The sequence below is a fragment of the Lepidochelys kempii genome, chromosome 14, assembly GCF_965140265.1.
Source record: "Lepidochelys kempii isolate rLepKem1 chromosome 14, rLepKem1.hap2, whole genome shotgun sequence".
Classification (NCBI taxonomy): Eukaryota; Metazoa; Chordata; order Testudines; family Cheloniidae; genus Lepidochelys; species Lepidochelys kempii.
In genome coordinates, this window is record NC_133269.1 from 41,594,693 (window position 1) to 41,622,677 (window position 27,985).

At 53.8% G+C, this 27,985-nt stretch overlaps 1 protein-coding gene and 1 pseudogene across 6 annotated transcripts in view; one reads left to right on the forward strand and one right to left on the reverse strand.

Moving 5' to 3' along the window:
- Positions 1-3,459: 3,459 nt before the first annotated feature.
- Positions 3,460-27,985, reverse strand: part of LOC140897912 (C-type lectin domain family 2 member D-like) — a 29,174-nt gene continuing 4,648 nt past the window's right edge. The window contains exons 2-7 of one of the 6 annotated variants that reach the window (XM_073311188.1): positions 27,615-27,769; positions 19,676-20,144; positions 10,961-11,071; positions 9,647-9,834; positions 8,801-8,904; positions 3,460-5,253 (exon numbers count right to left, since the gene is read on the reverse strand). In XM_073311188.1, coding sequence (XP_073167289.1) covers positions 5,103-5,253; positions 8,801-8,904; positions 9,647-9,834; positions 10,961-11,071; positions 19,676-20,057 — 936 coding nt within the window. In that variant the 5' untranslated portion in view covers positions 20,058-20,144; positions 27,615-27,769 and the 3' untranslated portion in view covers positions 3,460-5,102. Of the gene's footprint in view, positions 5,254-8,800; positions 8,905-9,646; positions 9,835-10,960; positions 11,072-12,178; positions 12,507-19,675; positions 20,145-23,280; positions 26,926-27,614; positions 27,770-27,985 lie in introns of those variants that run through there. The other 5 variants (XM_073311190.1, XM_073311189.1, XR_012154861.1 and 2 more) reach the window with 5 other exon arrangements.
- Positions 12,216-27,901, forward strand: LOC140897921 (C-type lectin domain family 2 member B-like; annotated as a pseudogene).

Here is a 27,985-nt window from a genome sequence, read left to right on the forward strand (position 1 = left end):
GCTCAGCTGCAAATGCAGCCACCCAAAGACGTGAAGAAAGGAAGCGAAAGAGCAAAGCTGGACCCTCCGCTGAGCTCCTGCCATCAAGTGAGCCCAGCCTGGGAGAGACGAGGGAAAGCTCCAAGGTGGCTGGTGGCTGCAGGAATCCAGGGGAGGAGAAATAAATCATTAATGATGAATCCTAAGGGCTTTGTCTTGTGTGGTGAAGGGTTTAAAATGGGTCTAGTTACTATCACATTCAACTTTACAATCGCTGTGTCTGATTGAAGGGCAGGTCTGGAAAGGTCAGAGGTCACTCGAGGAGCTTCAAGTCTCCAATTCTGTCCCTATTGCCTGCTTTGACCAGCTGATCTCACCCCAACACATCCCTCAGGTGGTCGCAGTGGTGAGCTCTTTCCCTCTTTTTCTGGATTAGCCGCCAGCATGGGGACAGGATACATGTGGCCAAGGAAATGGAGAGGCATGGGGGTCACTTGCAGAGGCATGCAGAGAACTTGCAGAGTTGCCTGTTAATGCAGCTCCTCTGGGGGAGCACGGTAGGGTCCCGTGTACTCAGGGGCATCATTTCAAATTTTGGTGGTGGCGGGGAGGATAATTTCACCATGATTCCAGGGGCTACTTACACACCTGAAAACTCTAGCGTTTTGGCAGATAACTTAGCAAAGAGCTGACAGGAACACTTGCCAGACTGCTTTCCGGGGAAGACAGCTATAAGAATGGATCCAGGGAATGGTTCTGTATCTCCGAGCTGTTTGGACACTTTCAGGGAACATTGCAGATGCAAGACAGAGATCCCCAAAGTTATCCTGGGTAACCCTGAGAGACTTATGGAAAACTAGCAGATACCACATCTCTGCTGTCACTTTGCACTGACAAACTTGGACTGTCTGAACCTGTTCATGTATTTTACCTGCTTTAACCTCTCAAGAACGTTCACATATAAAAGAAAGAAAATTAAATAAATGACGTAGTTACACCGATATAGGGCTGTAGCCTAAACCCAACCTCAGAGTTGTCCCATTGAAATGGAATTATTCACAGCAGTCATTAAAGTTAAACATGCACGTAAATGTTTCCAGGGCCAAGATTAAGGCCACAGCTTATGAGAGGTGCAGACGCAAGAAGAGAAGAGCGGTGCAAAAACTGAAATACCACTTGGAACTTGGCCCAAACAATGCAGCATGAAAAATAAACTCATCTTGTTATACAGTAATAGAGCTGGTTCAAAATGGTTTTACACTCACAATGCAACCTTTTAACTAGAAATGCCACTTTGGATTACATTGATCATTTGAAAAGAGTTCCCTTTTTAAAAAAAACATTTTGGATTTCTCTGCCCACTTGAGAGAGAATGTGGAGTTTTTCCCACCAAAACTAAACAAAACTTTGATCATTAAAAACATTTGCAAATAAGTTTGAAGAATATCGTGGGGGCGGGAAGAGTGGTTTCTTCTTCAATTTTCATGACCCTCCCCACCCCCGCTATTTTTGACCAGTTCTAATTATGAATAAATGTCTGTCTGTCCATGAATGATAAATATGTCTGCTACTGAAACATTTACAAACAATGGCTCTCATCAGGAGCGCTGAGGTCACATTACAGAGAGAAACACCCAGGCCTGCAGGGTTCACATTCTCAAAGACATAAACCGCCCCAGGACGGGAATGTCACACACAACACAGCGTGACTGGCCCGGGTTGGTTAGGTGCGTGTTTTGCTGTTGCTGGCGAATTGTGCTTTTGTGAGGTGGGGGGAGTTATATTTGAAATATTTCATCCTCTCCCACTCTCATGCATGGGAGACCAGGGCCCACCACTTTTTACTGGCCATAAGTGTGAGCGACTGGATGAGGGGGGAGAGAAAGGAGCGGGGGGGGGGGTGTTTTGGGGGCAAGGGGCAGCGTGAAGTGGGAGCTCAGGGAGAAAGGCGGCGTGAGGGGGAGGCTTCAGGGAAAGGGGCAGTTTGAGGGGGCAGGACCTCGAGGAGAAGGGCTGGCACAGGGGCTGGGCCACAGTTTGGGTGCCAGCAGCCCCCCCACTTTTAGGAAGCTTTTGCCCATCCTGCCCTCATCCCAAATACATTTGTTACGGTAAGAAAACTTTGAGCAACAAGGAGACTCAGAGACCCAAAATATAAACCACTAAAATCCTCACCTGCCCCTAGAGCAGGTTGAATAAAACTAAAATTTTTCCAAGTTTTTGATGAACCGAAAAGCTTTAAAAAAAAAAAAAAAAAAGACCCAGGAACATTTCAAGGGTTGTAACTTTTTGAATTTTTAAAATAAAACTGAAGGACTTTTTTAAACAAAAAATTGTTTCAAGCTGAAAAATCAAAATGGTTTGTTTGGAAAGTGTCTAAACGAAATGCTTCGACTTTTTAAGAACTGGGGGGAAGGGCTGGACGTGAACAATTCAGCAGACCAGACATGAATTCGCAAACTGCTGAATTGGCATTTTTCACCTAAAAAAGGCATTTTTCACCTAAAACTGGCCCTTGATACAGACCTCGCATGCCCCCTTTGGTGAACTATTCTGTAGACCACTGGTTCTCCACCAGGGGAACATGTACTCCTGGCCATACGCAGAGGTCTTCCCGGGGATATATCAACTCATCCAGATATTTACCTCGTTTTAAAACAGGCTGCATAAAAAGCACTAGCGAAGTCAGTACAAACTAAAATTTCAGATCGTGACTTGTTTACACTGCTCTATCCCCTCTACACTGAAATGGAAGTACAAGATTTATATTTCCATTGATTTATTTTATTATATACTAACAATGAGAAAGTCAGCCGTTTCAGTGATAGTGGCTGTGACGATTCTGTATTTTTTATGTCTGATTTTGTAAGCGAGTAGTTTTTAAGTGAGGTGAAACCGGAGTCGCACTTTTTAAGTGAGGTGGCAAATCAGACTCCTGAAAGCGGTACAGTCATCTGGAAAGGTTTAAAACGACTGATGTAACAATCAGACCCAGGGGATTCCTGGAAAACCTTCTGCGCTGCCTGCCACTGGCACCAAGGGGTCCCTGGGTCACATACATCTGTCCCCCAAACTCCATCTCTGGGCAGGCTCAGCTCCTCTCTCCTGCAAGGAGGGAACTGGAGCCAAGGCCGTGCAATAGCACTGTCTGCAGTGTCCTGAGAGAGTGGCGCCAACCTCAGGGCAGACTGCTGGGAACCAGGGCACAAATCCAAACTGGCTGAGAATTCTAGACCTAGATTTCACCAACCAAACATGCAGGGTAACCTCCTCCGGCATCCTAACAGCCTAGCCATGCAGTCCCCTTGGGTACTGTACCGATCTGTCTCGCAACCCAGGTGAGCCTGCCTCTGAGAGACAGATGGTCTCTCACACTCAGAATCACAACAGTATTCAGGTTACTCCCAGTCCCACAGGTCCAGGCACCCCAGGTGAACTGCACCTTAGACGTCACACCAAAGACCGCGCACGTAGCCAGTCTGATTATAGGACAATTTATTAAAAGGAAATAAGATTTATTTACAAGGCTAAAGCGGGTGAACATACACACACAACTAAGCTACAAAGTTTCAAAAGGTAACAGAAGCATCTATTGCAGTGATGCTCCAAGCTCAGTGGTTCAGGAGCAAAATTAGTGATCAGCCGTACCCAAAAGAGCCACAGTAGCGGGAATTCATTGTTTCATTTACTATAGTATTACTCCTATTTAAACAGAAGGGCAGGGGAAATATTTAGGTTTTTATATAAATGCTCGCAGCAAATAACTTAGTGGCTAATAACATAGTAAAAGCATCCTGACTGGTTAACAATTAAATCACAGTGTTTTAATATCATGTGCTACAAAGAGCAGCAGGAGACACATTAAAGAGTCACTTGCAGCTCGTGAGCCGCAGTCTGTGTATCACTGGTCCATTATAAACTCTGTGTCCTTTAGGGCTAACCCAGGCTAAGCAGCTGGGGATCTCTTGCTTATGCCTAGAAAACCCTGCCCCCAGCATCAACAGGCTATATTCAGTTCCTTCTTGTATCCCACCTCCTCCCCTGTGCTCTGAGCTGCTGGAGATCAGCACTTCACACTCCTGAATGCCTTAATTCACTCTGTCTGGTGATTTACACAGTCACAGAGGCTGCCAAAACAAACGCTCCAATATTACCTTACAGTGTGGGATACAGAGGTCAGAAGAAATGAGATTAATGCGGCAGCAGCTCACAAGCATTCAATAAAGGCTGAACACATTCTTATAATGCTAATACCTATCTTAACACACAGATGAGCCAGCCTGATCCCAGCTGTGTATTTCTCAGGGTCCCCTTGAGACATGGGGACTTTGGCATGACCTGGCACCTGGTCTGTCTGTGTCACACCAATCCCCTCCCTGCCCTTTTCAAACCCACTGGGCTCCAGGAAGGGAGAGAACAGACATTTCTCCTCTTACTCCTACGTTCCAGGCCCTAAGTGTCCCACGAGGAGTGTAACAGGGGGTCTACTCCCTTGGCAGGTGCAGCGCTCTTAAAACTAAAAATGGAAAATTAAAACCAGTTTAAAACGTTCATGCTTTTATCCAAAGCAATATCTGGCAACAACAACAACAAAAAAAAGGAACTGGAGGTGTAAACCTGTAAACTTCAAAATCAATTGGGTTTCCAAAAAAGACCCCAAAAACTGACCCATAAAAAACTTTGTTAAAAAGTTCCTGGGGAGGTACGGGGGGGCACGCGGGAATGTAGAACATCCCCCCTCAGCTCTATTCCAGACCACCGAATGGGAATGATGAATATTTTTCAAAGATTCCATAGATAATTTTCTAGAGTAAAAAGCTTCTGTGGGGGAACGTCAGGGCAGCGAAAGCTGAGGCTGGTGCCTTGGCTCAGTTAGGCAGAGCTCCTGGTCCAGCTGAGGGAGGTTGGAAAGGCTGGATTTGAGCCGTTCCACTGGCGGAAAAAGAGACGGCACGGGTGGGGGGACAAGATGTGCAAATAGCATCTCTGGTTTTCACCTGAGTCCACAGTGCTCTGCCCAGTGATGCGCAGAGCATTCCCCGATATTCCGGAATTGCTCAGATGTGATGGTCACAAGAAATCACAGTCAGGCTTTTCCAGGGCTAGATTCTAGAATACTCTTGTTACCAGCCCCCTTCCACGGCAGCCTCCTGTGCCTGTGTAAATGCATCGGGTTTGGTGCAGATCCAGGGTCTCTCACTGGTGCATCGCAAGCTGCTGACCGCACTCAGACCATTCAGATACGCGCAGTCTCCTCCTCCTCCAATCGGAAACCTGCAAGACAGAAGCCAGGGAGCTGGTGTCAGGTAGGAGTTGGGTGTTTCCGGTCAGTCACAGGCAGGGAGAGACGCTCTCGCACAGTGCAGGGAGCTGCTGCACTCACAGCCCCTCATGACTCCCCTTCCTGCACCTGCCACAGGCCCCAGCTAGAAAGGGGGCAGTGGGGCAGCAAGGCCAGGAAAGGTTCGAAGATCAACTGACCTCCATGGAGCATTTATGCCGGGTGGGTACTAACCCAGTTCCTACTCTCCCCCCCCGCACACCCAGCTGGGTCTGGATGGGCCCCTGCAGGCCCAACCCACCCAAACTGCCCCGGGCGCAGGTTTCAGGTGACTCTCAGCGTGGCGAGGAGCAGCAGTAACGCCGCACAGAAGAGCTGGGTCCAGGGCTCCCTGGACAGTTTCCATCAGCTCTCAGGCCAGAGGCCTGTCAGGACAGGCTGTATTGCAGGGGACGGCTGGGGTGAAATGCCAGCAGCGCAAATCCAGCGGCCATGGGGTGACCCCAGCCACTCACACAGAGCTTCCCGTGAGAGCTGGAGGCCAGCGCTTCCCACCTGGGAACAGGGTGCGATCCAGGCCCACAGGCAAATTCTCCCCCATGGTCCCATCCTGGCTACTCACAGGGCTGGGAGGAGGCCCAGCATTACTCTTTGGGCAGGCCGGGATCTCCCTGCCCTCAGGCCATCAGCTGAGAACCCAGCTCACAGCCACCTGAGCAGATGGTTGTGGGTGGCTCCCCCACCAGCATCACCCCAGACGAGCTCTGAGGGGATGGCAATGATGCACCCAGAGCCTTCTGCTGAGGTGGGCGCCCGCAGGGTGGCAGATTTCAGGGTTAACACCCCACTGAGATGCCTGTTTACCCAGTTCGGGTAAATTGGCATCACATTAGCTATCCTCCAGTCATCTGGAACAGAAGCGGATTTAAATGGTAGGTTACAGACTACAGTTCGTAGTCCTGCCATTTCACATTTGAGTTCCTGGTCCTGGTGACTTGTTACTGTTTAGTATCTCAATTTGTTCCAAAACCTCCTCGAATGACACCTCCATCTGGGACAGTTCCTCAGATTTGTCACCTAAAAAGGATGGCTCAGGTTTGGGAATCTCCCTCACATGCTCGGCCACGAAGACTGCTGCAAAGAATTCATTTAGTTTCTCTGCAATGGCATGGTGCCCGCTGCCGTGTAGACAGACCCCAAACAGGCCTGCTAACAGATGGGCTCAGGATGCAATCACAGAGACAGACTGCTGCCGACATCAGGGCATCCTTGCTGGAATATGTGAAAATATCTGACTGGGATCAAACAACAGGTCATCAACTGACTTGTTTTCTAAGCCTCCTCTGGGCACATTTTCCAGCTTCCCATCAATCGCAAAGGGCTTTTTTAAAAATGCCATTCAGCTGTAAGTACATAAGACTGGGCACATGGGTCAGACCAATGGTCCATCTAGCCCAGTGTCCTTTCCTCCGATACTGGCCAGCGGTAGGTGCTTCCGAGGGAATGAACAGAACAGGGTCAGTATCGAGTGATCCATCCCATTCACACCCAGCTTCTGGCAGTCAGATGTTTATGGACACTCAGAGCATGGGGCTGCATCCCTGACCTTCCTGGCTGACAGGAACTGGTTGAGCTATCCTCTGTGAACTGATCTACTTCTTGTTTGAACAGAGTTATACTATTGGCCTTCACAACATCCCCTGGCAACAAGCTCCACAGGTTGACTGTGTGTTGTGTGAAGAAATACTTCCTTTGGTTTGTGTCAGACCTGCTGCCTATTTATTTAATTGTGACAGGTTTCAGAATAGCAGCCCTGTTAGTCTGTATTCGCAAAAAGAAAAGGAGGACTTGTGGCACCTTAGAGACTAACCAATTTAGTTGAGCATGAGCTTTTGTGAGCTACAGCTCACTTCATCAGATGCATTCAGTGCAAAATAACAGTGAGTAAATTTATATATACACAGAACATGAAAAAATGGGTGTTTAAAACTATTTCCCCTTGTTTATTTCTCCCCCCCGCTCCCCCACTGTTCCTCAGACACTCATGTTAACTCCTGGAAATGTACTGGAAATGGCCCACCTTGATTATCACTTCAAAAGGTTTTCTCTCTCTCCCCCCACCCCACTCCCCTGCTGGTAATAGCTCATCTTAAGTGATCACTCTCCTTACAGTATGTATGTTGAACACCCATTTTTTCATGTTCTGTGTGTATATAAATTTACCCACTGTTGTTTTCCACTGAATGCATCCGATGAAGTGAGCTGTAGCTCACGAAAGCTTATGCTCAAATAAATGTGTTAGTCTCTAAGGTGCCACAAGTCCTCCTCTTCTTTTTTCATTTAATTGTGTGACTGCCAGTTCTTGCATTATGTGAAGGAGTAAATAACACTTCCCTCTTCACTTTCTCGACCCCACTCATGATTTTATAGACCTCTTATATCCCCCCCTTAGTCGTCTCCCCTCATATGGAAGCTGTTCCACATATCTAATCATTTTCGTTGCCTGCCTCTGTACCATTTCCAATTCTAATAGATCCTTTTTGAGATGGGGCAACCAGATCTGCACACAGTGTTCCAGGTGTGGGGGTACCATGGATTTATACAGTGGCATGATGATATTTTATGCCTTTTTCTCTAACCCTTTCCTGATGTTTTTTAAAGGATGCTCGTTTTTTGCCTCTAACCACCTGGCATTTCCCCCCCACACAAGGATGTTAAATTTAATTACATTATGGTCACTATTACCGAGCAGTTCAGCTACATTCCCCTCTTGGACCGGACCCTGTGCTCCGCTTAGGCCTAAATCAAGAATTGCCCCTTCCCTTGTGGGTGCCAGGATTAGCTGCTCCAACAAGCCGTCACTGATGGTGTCTAAAAATCACTTCTCTGCATCCCATCCAGAGGGGACATGTTCCCAGACAATATGGGGATAGTTGAAAACCCCCATTGTTATTCAGTTTTCTACTTTTGTAGCCTCTCTAATCTCTGTAAATTTCACAGTCACCATCCTGGTCAGTAGTATACTCCTGCTGCTAGATTCTTATTCTTCAAGCATGGAATTTCTATTCTGAGACATGCTAGCATACAGTTGGATTCGTTTAAGATTTTTACTCTAATTTCCTCTATGCTCTCCTGGACATATAGTGCCACTCCCCGGCCACCGTGACCTACTCTGCCGTTCTTTCAGTGCTGATGGTCCAGGGTCAAACCCTGCTATCGGCTCAGCTGGGGTTTGGTTATTTGATCACACCCAGATCCCACTGAAATCCCTCTTGGGATGTCGTCTGGGCCATCTCTACTGTACCCCAGTTCTCATGGCAGCCCCAGGCACTCAGCATTTGTGACTATCAGGCATCTTTAACGCACATGGCCCCACTAAAGCCAGACAGATCTGAAAGCTTTGGCCAGTCTCCCAGCAGACAACCCTTGCTTCTACCCATCACTAATACACAGAGAACATAGCACTGACAGGTGAGTCGGTTGAACTCGGTATCTCAGACACCAGGGACCCAAAGCCCAGGCAATTCACAGAGGACTTACAGGTTGTTGAATTTGGAGCCATCGGCCCATTTCCAGAGCTGCCCAGGGTCCCTCCGGAGGCCAATCCAGTGGTCAAATTTGCCTTTATAGCGCCGCAGGAAAGCCTAAAAACAGCAGAGGGGGAGGTGGGGTCAGAGCACAGGCTCTGTGCACCAGAGAATCACAGGGATACACTGAAGGGCTCTGTTTTCCTGGAACGGCTGGGGATTTTCGCCTCCCTCTTGCCCAGCTCTGGGTAATTCAGTATTAACTTTCCCATCCCAAACCCAGCTCCCCCTCACACCAAACTGCCCTGGGCTGGAGCAGCTCTTGGGTGCTGCCGGGTCTAAGCTGCCCCCAAAACTCTCCATAGAAGGCCACATTCTGTGTCAAAGCCTCGCCTTACAGAACAGCTGAGCTCCCCTCCCCATCACAGGGGAAGGGGAAGGAAAGAGCCCAGCTGAGCTCAATAAGGGATGCTGGGAAGGGCCAGGGATGAGAGTAGAGCCACCGAATCCTCAGCCAGAAGGGGCCAGGGCTAAGAAGAGCCCCCCCATCCTCATCTGGCTGCCCAAGAGCACTGGCTCTTCAAGTCAGTCTGGGATCTCAGTACCCCTTTGGCCCCATGCCACCCAGAAGACACTCAAGCCAGCCTAGCCCGAGAGAGGGGCGGTCTCCTTTTGAGAGGGCTGACAGTGAGTGATCCCTGCAGTCAGACAGGGACATTAGAGGTGCCCCAGGCCAGCCAGCCAGGCCTGGCATTCAGCAACTGGAAGCTCATTTACTCAGAGCTGCTCCTCGAGCCCAGGTTCTCCTGCAGCAGCTGCTGAGCCAAGACCAGAAGGTTGCAATTGGAGCATCTCTCACCATTTCCTGCTCACTGTTGATCTCAGCCAGGGAGGCGTTGAGCGCAGAGCAGTAGGTCAGGCTGTAGGTCCAGTTCCTTTTGGCCTCAGAGAAATAGTAGCATTTCCCTCGGTATCCGATCCAGCCGTCTGGGCACGCGGGGCCAGCAGGGGGGCCCAGATCAGCTGACGGAAGCTTAGGTCTCCACACTGAGAATGAGACAGGGACACGTGGTGTGAGCGAGACCCACCAACGAGGAGAACCTGGGGAGATCAGCCCCTGCGCCCCAGGCTTCTGAGACACCTCGAACCAGGGTGGGTACTGAAAGGCCGTGAGGGAGCCAGGAGGATGCTGGGAATCCAGCCCCAGAGGGGGGGTTATCTGACTCTGGTCTCCCTCTCTTGGGTTCACATTCAACAGGGATGCAGCTGACAAACCGCTCATGCCATGAAGCCCAGGACAGAGAGTTGGGCCCAAGCTCAGTGTTACAACACGGGGTGGGCAGAGAGCTGCAGAGGGAGGGGACAGTTACCAGGGGGCCAGCAGGGGGGCAATAATTAATGGGTAGGAGATTAACTTCAACATGATTTACCAGGTCTAGTACCCCAAGGAGTTCTGCTAGCCTGGACTGCTGCCCCCTCCCCCTGCTCTGCGCTTTGCTTCCCTGGAGAGGCAGGTTGAGATGAAGAGGGGAACAAACTCCCTTCCCTTCAGGAGACCGGACGCCCGCTGCCCGGCCTGTCCAGCGCAGCCAGCCAGCTTCACGGTCACCACAAACAGCTGCCATCTGCGCTCGCACACGCTGTCTGTGCAGGGGGGGACGTCAACAGCGCGACGAGACCCTGCCCTGCCGAGGTCACCAGTGGGTGGGTTTCACGCTGCGTTAACGGGGCTGTCGGTACTGCGTTCCACGGCTCCTTTCAGTGACACGCCAGCACCTGCCCAGCACTGGGCACGACCCGGCGATGCAGGAAGGCCAGGCTGGCACCTCAGGGCGACACGCTGCAGGCAGAGGGCCCAGCTCATTGCTGCCCTGCACCGTCAGTCACCCCCACTCTGCACAGGTATCCGTGACCGTGCCTGGGGCCCGGCAACAGTGACTTGGACCCAGAGTGCTCAGAGATGGGCTGGGGGGAGCTAATTTCAGTCCCAACAGAGAGAGTGCCCAAGTGCAGGGGTCTGGGAGGGAGCAGGAGGGGGGTCTTGGAGGAACATCCCCCAGGAATCCTCTGTCCCAGGGGCACAAGCCAGACAGGCCAGGAGGAGAGACTGACTGTGGTGGCTCCAGGGGGAATGGGATGTGCAGAGAGGGGGAAGGGAAGGGTGAGAACTCACCTGCCAGGACAGTAAGAGTGATGATGAGACTTAAGGACACAACTGCGAGGGCGACTGCGAGCACAATTGTACCTTTCTTGTAGTTACATTTCCTGCAGTTGCGATGAGGGTCTGAAACAGAAAGACCCGTCAGGCAGGGCCGCGAGGACACGTCTCCCCGACGGCACCAGGGCTGGAGCTGCCTTAGAACAGTGGTTCTCACCCACCGGTTCGTGTACCCCTGGGGGTAAGCAGAGGTCTTCCACGGGGCACATCAACTCATCGAGAGATTTGCCTCGTGTTACGACAGGCTACATTAAAAGCACTAAGTCAGTACAAGCTAAAATTGCCTACAGACAATGACTCGTTTATACTGCTCGATAGACTATACACGGAAAGGTACAGCGTTGATAGTCCAATCGATCTATTTCATAATTAAATACGCAACAATCAGAGAGAGTCAGCAATTTTTCAGGAATAGTGGCTGTGAAACTTTTGTATTTTTATGTCCGATTTTGGAAGCAAGCTGTTTTTAAGTGAGATGAAACTTAGGAGAGTGCAAGACAAATCAGCCTCCTGAGAGGGCGACAGTCCTCTGGAAAGGCTGAGAACCACTGGACTCGAACATGCACCGTTCTGCCGATTGGTCCTTCCGTCAGACGCTCTGGGAGAGGAGCCCGGAGGGTCAGGCCGGCTGGGGCTGGCAGAACAGCCCCTCCTTCCCCCTCAGCCCAGTGCCCTCCCCTGGGCACTCCCAGCCAGGCTGCCAGGAGGCCTGGTGAGCTCAGGGGCGCAGAGATAAGGACCCGCATGTCCTGGTGGCAGTTGCTCAAACTGTCCCCCCACCATCCCCATCCCCATTCTGCCCCCTGCCAAGCGCTGGCTGGGCCCACGCTGCCGAGTGCCCCTGTCCCCGCACACTGGGGTCTCACACTGGCCATACGCAGCAGAAGGGGCGAGAACCAACCAGGCAGAGATGGGCCAGGGCTGTCACAGGGGGTCTGACACACCCAGCCCAGGAGGGCCCTGCACGGCCCCACGGCCACCGCTGTGTCTGCCAGACAGCAGGTGTGAGCCGGGGATCGGTGCCCTGAGAGCCCCTGGGGGTGATCCAGTCCCTGCTGCCCACAGACAGGGGGTGTTGCTGGGCACTGGCTGCTGCCACTGAGAGCCTGGCCCCATGTGGGGCAGCCTCAGGGTCTCTCTCCAGCCTGTTCCCAGGCAGCGACACCCCATTACCTGGCTCCCCTCCAGTCTCCAGGTGTCCCTTGCCCTCAACAGGCCACTCCTGCAGCGGCTCTTCGCTCCCAGCAGGTCCAGCTGCTGGCCCCATCGTCTCTCTCAGCGACACTCGGGCTGCACGCTGCTGGAGACGCTGGGCTGGGGTCGGCTCCTCTCTGTGACTGGGTCCAATTCAGCAGCAGCCGCCGAGCATATAGGAGAGGGGCGGTTCAGAACAACTTTGAAATCCCCACCCCCTGCATAAAGCGTGTGTGAAAGGAAGGACTCCACCCTGACATCTGGCAGTTTTAACTTCCGTTCACGCTCCTCCGTTGCCTCTGTCCCCTCTCCCTCTCCCCCTCTCCGGGCTGGGGGGGGCTCTGTCCCCTCTCCCTCTCCCTTCCCCTCTCCGGGTTGAGGGGGGGAGGCCTCTGTCCCCTCTCCCTCTGCCTCTCCCTTCCCCTCTCCAGGCTGGGGGGGGGCTCCGTACCCTCTCCCTCCCCCACCCCGGGCTGGGGGGGGGCTCCGTACCCTCTCCCTCCCCCTCCCCCTCTCTGGGCTTGGGGGGGTGTGACGAAGTGGGACTGTTCTTAATGTTTCCTCTGAATAGTGTGGTGGGTGCCTCAGTTTCCCCTATGCAGTTCTTAAGTATCTAGGGGGTGGGATAAGGGTGTATGATCATTACAGAGCCCTAGAGGGCAGGTGTGTGCAGGCGTCTGGACACAGACAATGGCCGACACCCTGTTTCCTGGCAACTGGTGGCCTGGCCCTTCCCCCCTGCAAAGTGAGAGCTAAAGGGTTGGAGAACAAAGGAATCAGGTGACCTCCTGGCCCGGGAAAGGGACAAAGCCCAGAGGAGGGGGGGGCTGGAGGTTTTTCAGTTTGGGGCTGGCTGGGACATGGAGTGAAGGGCAGACGTGGTTGTCTTGCTCACTGCCCCCAAAATGGATCCAGCTGAGGGGTCCCGTTCTCTGCACCTACAAGCTCTGTGTTAGATCATGTTCCTGTCGTCTAATAAACCTTCTGTTTTACTGGCTGGCTGAGAGTCACGTCTGACTGCGAAGTTGGGGGGCAGGATCCTCTGGCTTCCCCAGGACCCCGCCTGAGCGGACTTGCTGTGGGAAGTGCAAGGAGGGGCAGAGGATGCTGAATGCTCCGAGGTCAGACCCAGGAAGGTGGAAGCTGGGTGAGCTGTGTGTCCTGAAGACAGGCTGCTCACAGGAAGGCGACTGCCCCAGAGTCCTGACTGGCTTCATAGGGAGCAGCTCCAGAGCGTCGCCCGGGGACTCCGTGAGAACTGGTGGCAGGGTGGGATCTACTGCACCCCGTGGACGGCGCTTCCTGCAGTAAGTGACTGGGGAGCAGTAAAACGGAGGGGGATTGATGAGGACCAGGTGTGCTGAAGGCTCAGAGGAGCAGTTTCGGGGGGCGCTTAACCCCTGGGAGTGTGTGACCAGAGCGAGAAGGACTGTGCAGTAATGGGGGTCCCCCTGGGGATTGCAGCGAGCAGTCTCAGGGGCGGAGGAGCCTGCAGCTCGACCCTGGCAAAGAGGAGGTGACCTCGAGAAGGGCTGGCACACTAGGGGTTCTCCCTGGAAACTGTGAGGAGCTGAGAACACACAGGCCTGTGAGTCCACAACAACTTGGGAAGAGCGGAGTGATGGCCTGTCACCGTCTCCTTAAGAAGGACATTGTAACCCTGTGCAAAAAGAGCGGGTTGAGCATTGGAAAGTTCACCAAAGCACAGTTAATCATGCAGCTGGAGGAGGATGACGGCTCTAAGGGACAGATTCCTGACCCCAAATGGGGCTATAGCAGGATCTGGGAGCAGCTGGAGTAGGAGCCAGGCATTGCCAAGACTCCTGTCCAGGACCAGACAAGGGTCTTCATGATCCGGTTCCCCATCGGGGGATTGGAGACAGACGGGATTGGAGCTGAGTCCGAGAGAGCAAGAGGACTGTGAGAGACAGCGAGAGCCTGAGAAAGAGCTGCAGCAGCAGCATGAGCTGGCTGGTGGGGGGAGCGGAGAGGCCCAGGGGACCTCCCCGGGGTGAGTGGGGATAGACCCCGGGGGGCCAGTTCCGCAGGGAACCTCGAGACTAAATTGCTGCCCCTAGTTAAGGAGGGGGGGATGTGGATGCCACCTCACTGCCTTTGAGCAGGCTGGCGATTTGAACCAGGGGGACCCTGCGGAAAAGCCTCAGTGTCTAGCCCCCTTGCTGGGTCCCAAGGTCGTAGTCTCCGTCAGCCAGATGGGTGGGGAGGTGGACAGGCTCCCACTCCTGACCCCAACCGATATGTCTGTGTGGAGTTTCCTGGGGTCAGGCTCCTCGGACCTCCAGTGGAAGTGGAAGGTGATGGTCAATGGGGAGACATTCGTGGGGTGGCGAGATCCTGAGACAGAGAGAACTGTTGTCAGGCCCTGGGTGGTGCAGCCTCAGATACTGAGGGGCTGTGTGAGCTGGGTGAGGGTCCCAGGGATGAAGCCCCTTGCCCTACCTATGGCCCAGATCCCTGTGCAGACCCAGGAGGGGTCGGGCTGGCTGGCCGTTGGGGTGCTCCAGGATACCAGCTGCGAGACCCTGTTGTGGGGTGACTGTGTCTCTTTGGGACAGGATCCAGGCCCTGCTCCTGTAACTGCCAAGGGTTTGAATTTGAATCCAGGGAACCAATCGGTGGAGAGGGAAATGGTCTGTAAAAATGCAGGTGACCTGGCTGGCAGCTGGGAGGAGCTGCTAGACTCAGGCTACCTGCCTGCCTGTAACCAGATCCCTGGGGCTGCGTGGGACAGAGGAATGCTCCCCACCCCTTGCACACCAGAGTGGGGCTCTCGCTGGCTCTGATGCAGTGAGGAAAGCAGCAAGCTCGCTGCCTACCCCACTGGGACAGCAAGGGCAGCGCTGAGCACTGTGGGAGCTGAGACCCCAGCTGAGTGGCGGTAGACATAGGCAGGGCAGGGGATCTGTTGGGAGTGGCAAGGTGCTTGGTAAGGAAAGTCTGGATGAGCCTAGGCAGTCTTGTGAGCTGATGGCTTTGTCTAGGCAGCAGGGTGGGAAGGCGAGGAGAGTGGAAGATGAGTGTCCCTGGCCCTTACCTGTTAGCTGGGTGGAGAATTGTGACAGTGAAGGAAACGTGCCCGTGTCTGTCAAGGGTGTTGACTTGCCTATGGAGGGAGCTACCCTGATCTCCAAGCACTTGTCTGTGACCAGCCTTGTGTGCTGGGACAAGGGGAATGAGATCCCAAGCTGTGGGTCTGGGAAAGGAGAAAGTGTGTCCGGCTCTTCTTTGTCTGTGGAGCAGACAGAAGGGGCCTTTCAGCCTGTGAGGGTTGAGGGTCGTGCAGTTGTCTCAGAGCTGGTTCTGGATTCAGCTAAAGCCCAGGAAGGGAAGGGTCCTAAGTTTGTGTCTGCTCGGGAGAATGGCCCTGTAACTAGGTCGCATCCAGTCAGTGTCTATGTAAAATCCCAGAGCCCAGACAATTCCGTTGCTTGTGTTTTGCCTGTTCCTAGTGTGTGGCAAAGAGAAGGAGAAGGCTTCTGACCTTTTATCTAGGAAGTCTGTAAGTTTGCCTGAAAGGGGGATTGGGTAGGAATCCGCCTGATGGGCTAGAGGTGATTCTGGATGTAAGGGAGACCCAGAAAGAATCTGTTGTTGCTCAGGAAAGTGTTCCTAGGGCTTGTTTCTAGAGCAAGCCCTCGGTGAAGAGGGTAAGAGCCGAATTTCTGTGAGGGGTGAATTGTTGCATAGACAAGCCCTAGGGAAAGGAATCCTCATGGAGTCTTTGCAAGCAGTTTACTGCAACTGAAGGGTGTAAAAGTGATTTAAGCAGAAAGTCTCTGTTCCTAACAGCCAGAAATTTTCTGTTGTGAATGAAGCCACTGACTTTCCTGTTGAAAGATCCAGGGTGGAGAGCTTTGAGAAGGTCTCAGATGGAGTGAAAGCTGTTAAGAAAGTTAAACAGTCCTCTGACCAAGTGGCTGTGTTTAGCCAGCTTGTTGGGGAGACAAGGTTGTGGAGAAAGGAATGTCTCCATGCTAGTTCTGTAAGTGAACAGTATGTGGCCCAGGTCAAGAGGGGGGCTCTTAACCAAGAGAGCCCGAATTGCAGGCCTCCAGACTGGAGCGCTGGGAGAAGACCCGATTCCAGTTTGACCCTCTGGAGTTTTGGGGTGGCCAAAGGGCACAGGCCGCATAAACCTTCCCACATGCGGCCTGCGAGTGCTATTGACACCCCCAACCTAAGGGAGGGCGTGAAACTGGAAGGCTCTGGGGTAACTCCCACCAAGGAATGGGAGAGATGTTGGGGCATCCATAGGAACATTGGTGGCTTCGAACTTCCCCAGGTCACCGGCTAAAGTGACCCCACTCAGTTCGATCTCGAAGGGAAGAGAGATGTGATGAAGTGGGACTGTTCTTAATGTTTCCTCTGAAGAGTGTGGGGGTGCCTCAGTTTCCCCTAAGCAGTTCTTAAGTATCTAGGGGGTGGGATAAGGGTGTATGATCATTGCAGAGCTCTAGAGGGCAGTGTGTGCAGGGGTCTGGACCCAGATAATGGCCAACACCCTGTTTCCTGGCCATTGATGGCCTGGGCCCTTCCCCCCTGCAAGATGAGAGCTAAAGGGTGGGAGAACAAAGGAATCAGGTGACCTCCTGGCCCGGGAAAGGGACAAAGCCCAGAGGAGGGGGGGCTGGAAGGAGTTTCAGTTTGGGGCTGGCTGGGACATGGAGTGAAGTGCAGACGTGGTTGTCTGGCTCACTGCCCCCCAAAATGGACCCAGCTGAGGGGTCCCGTTCTCTGCACCGACAAGCTCTGTGTTAGATCATGTTCCTGTCGTCTAATAAACCTTCTGTTTTACTGTCTGGCTGAGAGTCACGTCTGACTGCGGAGTTGCGGGGCAGGACCCTCTGGCCCCTCCAGGACCCCGCCTGGGCGGACTCGCTGTGGGAAGCGCACGGAGGGGCAGGGGAGGCTGAAGGCTCCGAGGTCAGACCCAGGAAGATGGAGCCGGGTGAGCTGGGTGTCCTGCAGACAGGCTGCTCCCAGAGAGGAGACTGCCCCAGAGTCCTGCCTGGCTTCATGGGGAGCAGTTCCAGAGCATCACCCAGGGACTCCGTGACACCCCCGCAACCCAGAGAGGGGAAGAGGGAGGGAGAGGGGATGGTGATCCCCCCCCAGCCCAGAGAGCGGGAGGGGGAGGGAGAGGGGACAGAGCCCCCCCCCAGCCCGGAGAGGGGGAGGGAGAGGGGACGGAGCCCCCCCCAGCCCGGAGATGGGGAGGGGGAGAAGGGACGGAGGCCGCCCCCCCCAGCCCGGAGAGGGGAAGGGAGAGGGAGAGGGAGAGTGGATGGAGCCCCCCGCAGCCCAGAGAGGGGGAGGGGTACAGGGGACGGAGGCCTCCCCCCCTAGCCTGGAGAGGGCGAGGGGACGGAGGCCTCCCCCGCCAGCCCGCAGAGGAAAAGGGAGAGGGAGAGGGGACGGAGGCCTCCACCCCCTAGCCCGGAGAGGGGGAGGGAGAGGGGATGGAGCCCCCCACCCAGCCCGGAGAGGGGGAGGGGGAGCGAGAGGGGACGGAGACCCCCCTGACCCCAGAGAGGGGGAGTGGGAGGGAGAGGGTGCCCTCACCCAGCCCGGAGAGGGGGAGGGAAAGGGGATGGAGCCCCCCCAAGCCCGGAGAGGGGGAGAGGGAGAGGGGACAGAGGCAACGGAGGAGCGTGAACGGAAGTTAAAACTGCAGCAGCCACAAGCTCCAGATGTCAGGGTGGAGTCCTTCCTTTCACACACGCTTTATGCAGGGGGGGTGGGGGGATTTCAAAGTTGTTCTGAACCGCCCCTCTCCTATATGCTCGGCGGCTGCTGCTGAATCGGACCCAGTCACAGAGAGGAGCCGACCCCAGCCCAGCGTCTCCAGCAGCGTGCAGCCCGAGCGTCGCTGAGAGAGACGATGGGGCCAGCAGCTGGACCTGCTGGGAGAGAAGAGCCGCTGCAGGAGTGGCCTGTTGAGGGCAGTGGACGCTTGGAGATTGGAGGGGAGCCAGGTAATGGGGTGTCACTGCCAGGGAACAAGCTGGAGAGAGACCCTGAGGCTGCCCCACATGGGGCCAGGCTCTCAGTGGCAGCAGCCAGTGCCCAGCAACACCCCCTGTCTGTGGGCAGCAGGGACTGGATCACCCCCAGGGGCTCTCAGGGCACCAATCCCTGGCTCACAGCTGCTGTCTGGCAGACACAGCGGTGGCCGTGGGGCCGTGCAGAGCCCTCCTGGGCTGGGTGTGTCAGACCCCCTGTGACAGCCCTGGCCCATCTCTGCCTGGTTGGTTCTCGCCCCTTCTGCTGCGTATGGCCAGTGTGAGACCCCAGTGTGCGGGGACAGGGGCACTCGGCAGTGTGGGCCCAGCCAGCGCTTGGCAGGGGGCAGAATGGGGGTGGGGATGGTGCGGGGGGCCAGTTTGAGCAACTGCCATCAGAACATGCGGGTCCTTATCTCTGCGCCCCTGAGCTCACCAGGCCTCCTGGCAGCCTGGCTGGGAGTGCCCAGGGGAGGGCACTGGGCTGAGGGGAAGGAGGGGCTGTTCTGCCAGCCCCAGCCGGCCTGACCCTCCGGGCTCCTCTCCCAGAGCGTCTGACGGAAGGACCAATCGGCAGAACGGTGCATGTTCGAGTCCAGTGGTTCTCAGCCTTTCCAGAGGACTGTCGCCCTCTCAGGAGGCTGATTTGTCTTGCACTCTCCTAAGTTTCATCTCACTTAAAAACAACTTGTTTCCAAAATCGGACATAAAAATACAAAAGTTTCACAGCCACTATTCCTGAAAAATTGCTGACTCTCTCTGATTGTTGCGTATTTAATTATGAAATAGATCGATTGGACTATCAACGCTGTACCTTTCCGTGTATAGTCTATCGAGCAGTATAAACGAGTCATTGTCTGTAGGAAATTTTAGCTTGTACTGACTTAGTGCTTTTTATGTAGCCTGTCGTAACACGAGGCAAATCTCTTGATGAGTTGATGTGCCCCGTGGAAGACCTCTGCTTACCCCCAGGGGTACACGAACCGGTGGGTGAGAACCACTGTTCTAAGGCAGCTCCAGCCCTGGTGCCGCCAGGGAGACGTGTCCTCGCGGCCCTGCCTGACGGGTCTTTCTGTTTCAGACCCTCGTCGCAACTGCAGGAGATGTAACTCCAAGAAATGTACAATTGTGCTCGCAGTCGCCCTCGCAACCATGTTCTTAGTTCTCATCACTGTCCTGGCAGGTGAGTTCTCACCCTTCCCTTCCCCCTCTCTGCACATCCCATTCCCCCTGGAGCCACCACAGTCAGTCTCTCCTCCTGGCCTCTCTGGCTTGTGCCCCTGGGACAGAGGATTCCTGGGGGATGTTCCTCCAAGACCCCCCTCCTGCTCCCTCCCAGACCCTTGCACCTGGGCACTCTCTGTGTCAGGAGTGAAATTAGCTCCCCCCAGCCCATCTCTGAGCATCTGGGTCCAAGTCACTGTTGCCGGGCCCCAGGCACGGTCACGGATACCTGTGCAGAGTGGGGGTGACTGACGGTGCAGGGCAGCAATGAGCTGGGCCCTCTGCCTGCAGCGTGTCGCCCTGAGGTGCCAGCCTGGCCTTCCTGCATCGCCGGGTCGTGCCCAGTGCTGGGCAGGTGCTGGCGTGTCACTGAAAGGAGCCGTGGAACGCAGTACCGACAGCCCCGTTAACGCAGTGTGAAACCCACCCACTGGTGACCTCGGCAGGGCAGGGTCTCGTCGCGCTGTTGACGTCCCCGCCAGCACAGACAGCATGTGCGAGCGCAGATGGCAGCTGTTTGTGGTGACCGTGAAGCTGGCTGGCTGCGCTGGACAGGCCGGGCAGCGGGAGTTCGGTCTCCTGAAGGGAAGGGAGTTTGTTCCCATCTTCATCTCAACCTGCCTCTCCAGGGAAGCAAAGCGCAGAGCAGGGGGAGGGGGCAGCAGTCCAGGCTAGCAGAACTCCTTGGGGTACTAGACCTGGCAAATCATGTTGAAGTTAATCTCCTACCCATTAATTATTGCCCCCCTGCTGGCCCCCTGGTAACTGTCCCCTCCCTCTGCAGCTCTCTGCCCACCCCGTGTTGTAACACTGAGCTTGGGCCCAGCTCTCTGTCCTGGGCTTCATGGCATGAGCGGTTTATCAGCTGCATCCCTGTTGAATGTGAACCCAAGAGAGGGAGACCAGAGTCAGATAACCCCCCTCTGGGGCTGGATTCCCAGCGTCCTCCTGGCTCCCTCACGGCCTTTCAGTACCCACCCTGGTTCGAGGTGTCTCAGAAGCCTGGGGCGCAGGGGCTGATCTCCCCAGGTTCTCCTCGTTGGCGGGTCTCGCTCACACCATGTGTCCCTGTCTCATTCTCAGTGTGGAGACCTCAGCTTCCGTCAGCTGATCTGGGCCTCCTTGCTGGCCCCGCGTGACCAGATGGCTGGATCGGATACCGAGGGAAATGCTACTATTTCTCTGAGGCCGAAAGGAGCTGGACCTACAGCCTGACCTACTGCTCTGTGCTCAGTGCCTCCCTGGCTGAGATCAACAGTGAGCAGGAAATGGTGAGAGATGCTCCAATTGCAACCTTCTGGTCTTGGCTCAGCAGCTGCTGCAGGAGAACCTGGGCTCGAGGAGCAGCTCTGAGTAAATGAGCTTCCAGTTGCTGAATGCCAGGCCTGGCTGGCTGGCCCGGGGCACCTCTAGTGTCCGTGTCTGGCTGCGGGGATCACTCACTGTCAGCCCTCTCAAAAGGAGACCGCCCCTCTCTCGGGCTAGGCTGGCTTGAGTGTCTTCTGGGTGGCATGGGGCCAAAGGGGTACTGAGATCCCAGACTGACTTGAAGAGCCAGTGCTCTTGGGCAGCCAGATGAGGATGGGGGGGCTCTTCTTAGCCCTGTCCCCTTCTGGCTGAGGATTTGGTGGCTCTACTCTCATCCCTGGCCCTTCCCAGCATCCCTTATTGAGCTCAGCTGGGCTCTTTCCTTCCCCTTCCCCTGTGATGGGGAGGGGAGCTCGGCTGTTCTGTAAGGCGAGGCTTTGACACAGAATGTGGCCTTCTATGGAGAGTTTCGGGGGCAGCTTAGACCCGGCAGCACCCAAGAGCTGCTCCAGCCCAGGGCAGTTTGGTGTGAGGGGGAGCTGGGTTTGGGATGGGAAAGTTAATACTGAATTACCCAGAGCTGGGCAAGAGGGAGGCGAAAATCCCCAGCTGTTCCAGGAAAACAGAGCCCTTCAGTGTATCCCTGTGATTCTCTGGTGCACAGAGCCTGTGCTCTGACCCCACCTCTCCCTCTGCTGTTTTTAGGCTTTCCTGCTACGCTATAAAGGCAAATTTGACCACTGGATTGGCCTCCGGAGGGACCCTGGGCAGCTCTGGAAATGGGCCGATGGCTCCAAATTCAACAACCTGTAAGTCCTCTGTGAATTGCCTGGGCTTTGGGTCCCTGGTGTCTGAGATACCGAGTTCAACCGACTCACCAGTCAGTGCTATGTACTCTGTGTATTAGTGATGGGTAGAAGCAAGGGTTGTCTGCTGGGAGACTGGCCAAAGCTTTCAGATCTGTCTGGCTTTAGTGGGGCCATGTGCGTTAAAGATGCCTGATAGTCACAAATGCTGAGTGCCTGGGGCTGCCATGAGAACTGGGGTACAGTAGAGATGGCCCAGACGACATCCCAAGAGGGATTTCAGTGGGATCTGGGTGTGATCAAATAACCAAACCCCAGCTGAGCCGATAGCAGGGTTTGACCCTGGACCATCAGCACTGAAAGAACGGCAGAGTAGGTCACGGTGGCCGGGGAGTGGCACTATATGTCCAGGAGAGCATAGAGGAAATTAGAGTAAAAATCTTAAACGAATCCAACTGTATGCTAGCATGTCTCAGAATAAAAATTCCATGCTTGAAGAATAAGAATCTAGCAGCAGGAGTATACTACTGACCAGGATGGTGACTGTGAAATTTACAGAGATTAGAGAGGCTACAAAAGTAGAAAACTGAATAACAATGGGGGTTTTCAACTATCCCCATATTGTCTGGGAACATGTCCCCTCTGGATGGGATGCAGAGAAGTGATTTTTAGACACCATCAGTGACGGCTTGTTGGAGCAGCTAATCCTGGCACCCACAAGGAAGGGGCAATTCTTGATTTAGGCCTAAGCGGAGCACAGGGTCCGGTCCAAGAGGGGAATGTAGCTGAACTGCTCGGTAATAGTGACCATAATGTAATTAAATTTAACATCCTTGTGTGGGGGGGAATGCCAGGTGGTTAGAGGCAAAAAACGAGCATCCTTTAAAAAACGTTAGGAAAGGGATAGAGAAAAAGGCATAAAATATCATCATGCCACTGTATAAATCCATGGTACCCCCACACCTGGAACACTGTGTGCAGATCTGGTTGCCCCATCTCAAAAAGGATCTATTAGAATTGGAAATGGTACAGAGGCAGGCAACGAAAATGATTAGAGATGTGGAACAGCTTCCGTATGAGGGGAGACGACTAAGGGGGGGATATAAGAGGTCTATAAAATCATGAGTGGGGTCGAGAAAGTGAAGAGGGAAGTGTTATTTACTCCTTCACATAATGCAAGAACTGGCAGTCACACAATTAAATGAAAAAAGAAAAGGAGGACTTGTGGCACCTTAGAGACTAACCAATTTATTTGAGCATAAGCTTCTGTGAGCTACAGCTCACTTCATCGGATGCATTCAGTGGAAAATACAGTGAGGAGATTTATATACGCACAGGACGTGAAAAAATGGGTGTTCAACATACATACTATAAGGAGAGTGATCACTTAAGATGAGCTATTACCAGCAGGGGAGTGGGGTGGGGGGAGAGAGAGAAAACCTTTTGAAGTGATAATCAAGGTGGGCCATTTCCAGTACATTTCCAGGAGTTAACATGAGCGTCTGAGGAACAGTGGGGGAGCGGGGGGGAGAAATAAACAAGGGGAAATAGTTTTAAACACCCATTTTTTCATGTTCTGTGTATATATAAATTTACTCACTGTTATTTTCCACTGAATGCATCCGATGAAGTGAGCTGTAGCTCACGAAAGCTCATGCTCAACTAAATTGGTTAGTCTCTAAGGGGCCACAAGTCCTCCTTTTCTTTTTGCGAATACAGACTAACACGGCTGCTATTCTGAAACCTGTCACAATTAAATAAATAGGCAGCAGGTCTGACACTAACCAAGGAAGTATTTCTTCACACAACACACAGTCAACCTGTGGAGCTTGTTGCCAGGGGATGTTGTGAAGGCCAATAGTATAACTCTGTTCAGACAAGAAGTAGATCAGTTCACAGAGGATAGCTCGACCAGTTCCTATCAGCCAGGAAGGTCAGGGATGCAGCCCCATGCTCTGAGTGTCCATAAACATCTGACTGCCAGAAGCTGGGTGTGAATGGGATGGATCACTCGAAACTGACCCTGTTCTGTTCATTCCCTCGGAAGCACCTACCGCTGGCCAGTATCGGAGGAAAGGACACTGGGCTAGATGGACCATTGGTCTGACCCATGTGCCCAGTCTTAGGTACTTACAGCTGAATGGCATTTTTAAAAAAGCCCTTTGCGATTGATGGGAAGCTGGAAAATGTGCCCAGAGGAGGCTTAGAAAACAAGTCAGTTGATGACCTGTTGTTTGATCCGGGTCAGATATTTTCACATATTCCAGCAAGGATGCCCTGATGTCGGCAGCAGTCTGTCTCTGTGATTGCATCCTGAGCCCATCTGTTAGCAGGCCTGTTTGGGGTCTGTCTACACGGCAGCGGGCACCATGCCATTGCAGAGAAACTAAATGAATTCTTTGCAGCAGTCTTCGTGGCCGAGCATGTGAGGGAGATTCCCAAACCTGAGCCGTCCTTTTTAGGTGACAAATCTGAGGAACTGTCCCAGATTGAGGTGTCATTCGAGGAGGTTTTGGAACAAATTGAGAAACTAAACAGTAACAAGTCACCAGGACCAGGAACTCAAATGTGAAATGGCAGGACTACGAACTGTAGTCTGTAACCTATCATTTCAATCAGCTTCTGTACCCGATGACTAGAGGATAGCTAATGTGACGCCAATTTACCCAAACTGGGTAAACAGGCATCTCAGTGGGGTGTTAACCCTGAAATCTGCCACCCTGCGGGCGCCCACCCTAGCAGAAGGCTCTGGGTGAATCATTGCCATCCCCTCAGAGCTCGTCTGGGGTGATGCTGGTGGGAGAGCCACCCACAACCATCTGCTCAGGTGGCTGTGAGCTGGGTTCTCCCTTCTCTGGGACAGACCTCACCCCGAGCCAGAGGCTGGTAGCCTGAGGGCAGGGAGATCCCGGCCTGCCCAAAGAGTAGTGCTGGGCCTCCTGCCAGCCCAGCACATGCCTACTGTGAGTAGCCAGGATGGGACCATGGGGGAGGATTTGCCTGTGGGCCTGGATCCCACCCTGTTCCCAGGTGGGAAGCGCTGGCCTCCAGCTCTCACGGGAAGCTCTGTGTGAGTGGCTGGGGTCACCCCATGGCCGCTGGGTTTGCGCTGCTGGCATTTCACCCCAGCCGTCCCCTGCAATACAGCCTGTCCTGACAGGCCTCTGGCCTGAGAGCTGATGGAAACTGTCCAGGGAGCCCTGGACCCAGCTCTTCTGTGCAGCGTTACTGCTGCTCCTCGCTACGCTGAGAGTCACCTGGAACCTGCGCCCAGGGCCGTTTGGGTGGGTTGGGCCTGCAGGGGCCCATCCAGACCCAGCTGGGTGTGTGGGGGGTGCGGGGGAGAGAGTAGAACTGGGTTAGTACCCACCCGGCATAAATGCTCCATGGAGGTCTGTTGATCTTCGAACCTTTCCTGGCCTTGCTGCCCCACTGCCCCCTTTCTAGCTGGGGCCTGTGGCAGGAGCAGGAAGGGGAGTCATGAGGGGCTGTGAGTGCAGCAGCTCCCTGCACTGTGTGAGAGCATCTCTCCCTGCCTGTGACTGACAGGAAACACCCAACTCCTACCTGACACCAGCTCCCTGGCTTCTGTCTTGCAGGTTTGTGATAAGAGGAGGAGGAGAGTGCGCATATCTGAATGATGAGAATGGGGTCAGCAGCTTGCGATGCACCAGTGAGAGACACTGGATCTGCACCAAACCCGATGCATTTACACAGGCACAGGAGGCTGCCGTGGTAGGGGGCTCGTAAGGAGAGTACTGTGGAATTAGTCCCGGAAAAGCCGGACTGATCTCTTTACAAAATCACATCTGAGCAATTCCGGAATATTGGGGAATGCTCTGCGCATCACTGGGCAGAGCACTGTGGACTCAGGTGAAAACCAGAGATGCTATTTGCACATCTTGGCCCCCCCACCCGTGCCGTCTCTTTTTCCGCCAATGGAACAGCTGAAATCCACCTCTTAGGAGGAGCCTCTCGCCACTGAGCTAGGGGACAGTCTGAGGTGGTGGTCGGGTGGGGGTCCCTTATTCTCTCCTGTTAACCCTGTTCCAGACTCGGGATAAAGAGTGATTGGAGCAGACAGACTAACTGTCACCTCGGGGCATCATGCAGAGAGATGATTTCTAGCCCCCACCAGTGACTGCTGCTTGGAGAAGTGGGCCCTGGCCCCCGCAAGGGGAGAGGCAATTCCTGATTTAGTCCTCAGTGGAGCACAGGATCTGCTCCAAGAGGTGCAGGGAGCTGAACTGCCCAGCAATAGTGCCCACAGTGTCATGACATTTAGTATCCCTGGAGGGGACGGAATACCAGCCCAGCCCACAGCAGTAATATTTCACTTCTAAAAGGGGAACCACAAAACCATGCGGATACTTGTTGGATGGAAATTGCACAGAGCTGTCACCAGGGTCAAATGTCTCCTAGCAGCACGGACACTCCTTAAAAACAGCATGAGGCTCGGACGAGGGGCTTGTCTCCACTCACAGCGCTGCAGGGAAGACGCTACCTACGCTGAGCAGAGAGCTTCTCCCATCAGCGGAGCCAATCCCCCTCCCCAAGGGCGGTAGCTATGGGGACAGGAGAAGGGCTCCCCTCAACGTGGTGCTGTCTGCACTGGGGGTGAGGTCAGGATACCGGCATCGCTTGTGGGGTGGATTTTTCACACCCTTGAGAAACATCGTTACACTGTCATAAGTCTGTAATGTAGACAGAGTCTAAGGGCAGGTCTCTACTACCCGCCGGAAGCGCAGGTAGCGATCTATCTATTGGGGGTCAATTTATCGCGTCTAGTCTAGACGCGATAAATTGAACCCCGAGCGCTCTCCCGTCGACTCCGGTACTCCAGCACTGCGAGAGGTGCAGGCGGAGTGGAGCGGGGAGCCCCGGGAAGATGCCAAGGGAAGTCGACCTGGAAGTCCACTTCAGCTATGCTAGTCTCATAGCTGAAGTTGCATATCTTAGGTTAGATCCCCCCCACACACACACACCCAGTGTAGACCAGGGCTAAGGGTGTACCCCAAATAAAAAAAGACAGGAGGAGGACCAAAAAAATGCTATCCTGGCTAAACAGCAGAATAATGGAGGCAATTAGAGGCAAAAAGCATCCTTGAAAAACTGGAAGTCTAAACCTAATGAGGAAACTAGGACGGAGCAAAACTCCAGCAAGTAAATTGTAAAGTATAAGGAGGCAGGCCAAGGAAGAGTTTGAGAAGCAGCTTCCTAAAGATGCAAAACCTAAAAAAATTAAGTACATTATCCACTGGATCTAATGGGGAACCGTCCACCCAGGTCTATTTCCCCCCGGGGGTGTCACTTTAAGGCCAATCCAGATGTCGTTTGCATCTTGTACAACATCTTGCATGAAATCCTGTGATGTGCAAAGCAGAGGGGGTGGGGATGAGTATCCTGTAACATGCTAGAATTCCCTTAGTGATCCCATGAAGTGCCTGCTCTCTCCTTCAGTAGCTCTGCCCATAATGCCAGCAGGAGACCCCACCAGCCCCTGAGTTAGTTCACCCTCTCCCCTGGGCGGGCAGGGTCCCAGTGCAGGTAAACGTGGCTCTCTCTATGCAGACATGGTAACGCCAGTACCCGTCCTTGGTGGCACAGGGTGAGCTGGCCCTTTAAGGAAGTCCTGGGTTGAGCCTCACCTGTGACTAGGTGCCCCTGGACTCAGAGGCAAAGGTGATGGAAGCAGGTGACCAGGAGCCAGGTCTGGTGGGGCTACAAGGGCAGCCAGTCTGGGCAGGGAGAGATTTGATGAGGTAGGAGGTTTGTGTGAGTAGCTCTATGCAGAAGGGCTCTGCTGAGCTCTCAGACAGAGGGCCTGGGAGTGAAACGCCTGCAGGAGCCAGCTGGGCAGTCTGGGGTGGGAAAGCTGTGGGGTTCTTGCTCTGAACTGTATGTTAATAAGCCAGACCCCCAGAAGGGGAGAAAACACCCCAGTGTGGAGTTTGATTCGGGGGCGGGGGGAAAGAGTCAGGCTACACTGGGTTTGTAACTAGTGACACAGGTCTTTCTCCAGCTGGAGTTGGATGAGCCTGTATTTTCTGTTACCATCTCCTCCCGGTTCTGGATCACGAGCATGCGAGAGCTCTTCCCCGAGCAGTCGTCACGGCTCCCAGTCCAGTCTTTACACTCCTTAGACAGCCAGTAGCACTTGTCCCCGTGCAGCAGCCAGTCCCTGGGGCAGAGTTTGCACCCGGATCCCTCTGGAGGGAGAGATGGGAACCGAGGTGTCATTAATCCTGAACCTTCAAACTACAGCTGGATGAAAACTCTTGTTCAAAGTTGTTTTTTAATGGAAAATGCCATTTTGACCCAAATGAAAGGTTTTATTTTGATTGCCATTTTTCATTTTTTGATGGGGGGAGTGGACTTAAAATGGAAATACTGGCTTTGAGGGTGGGAGGGAGGATTTCATTCAG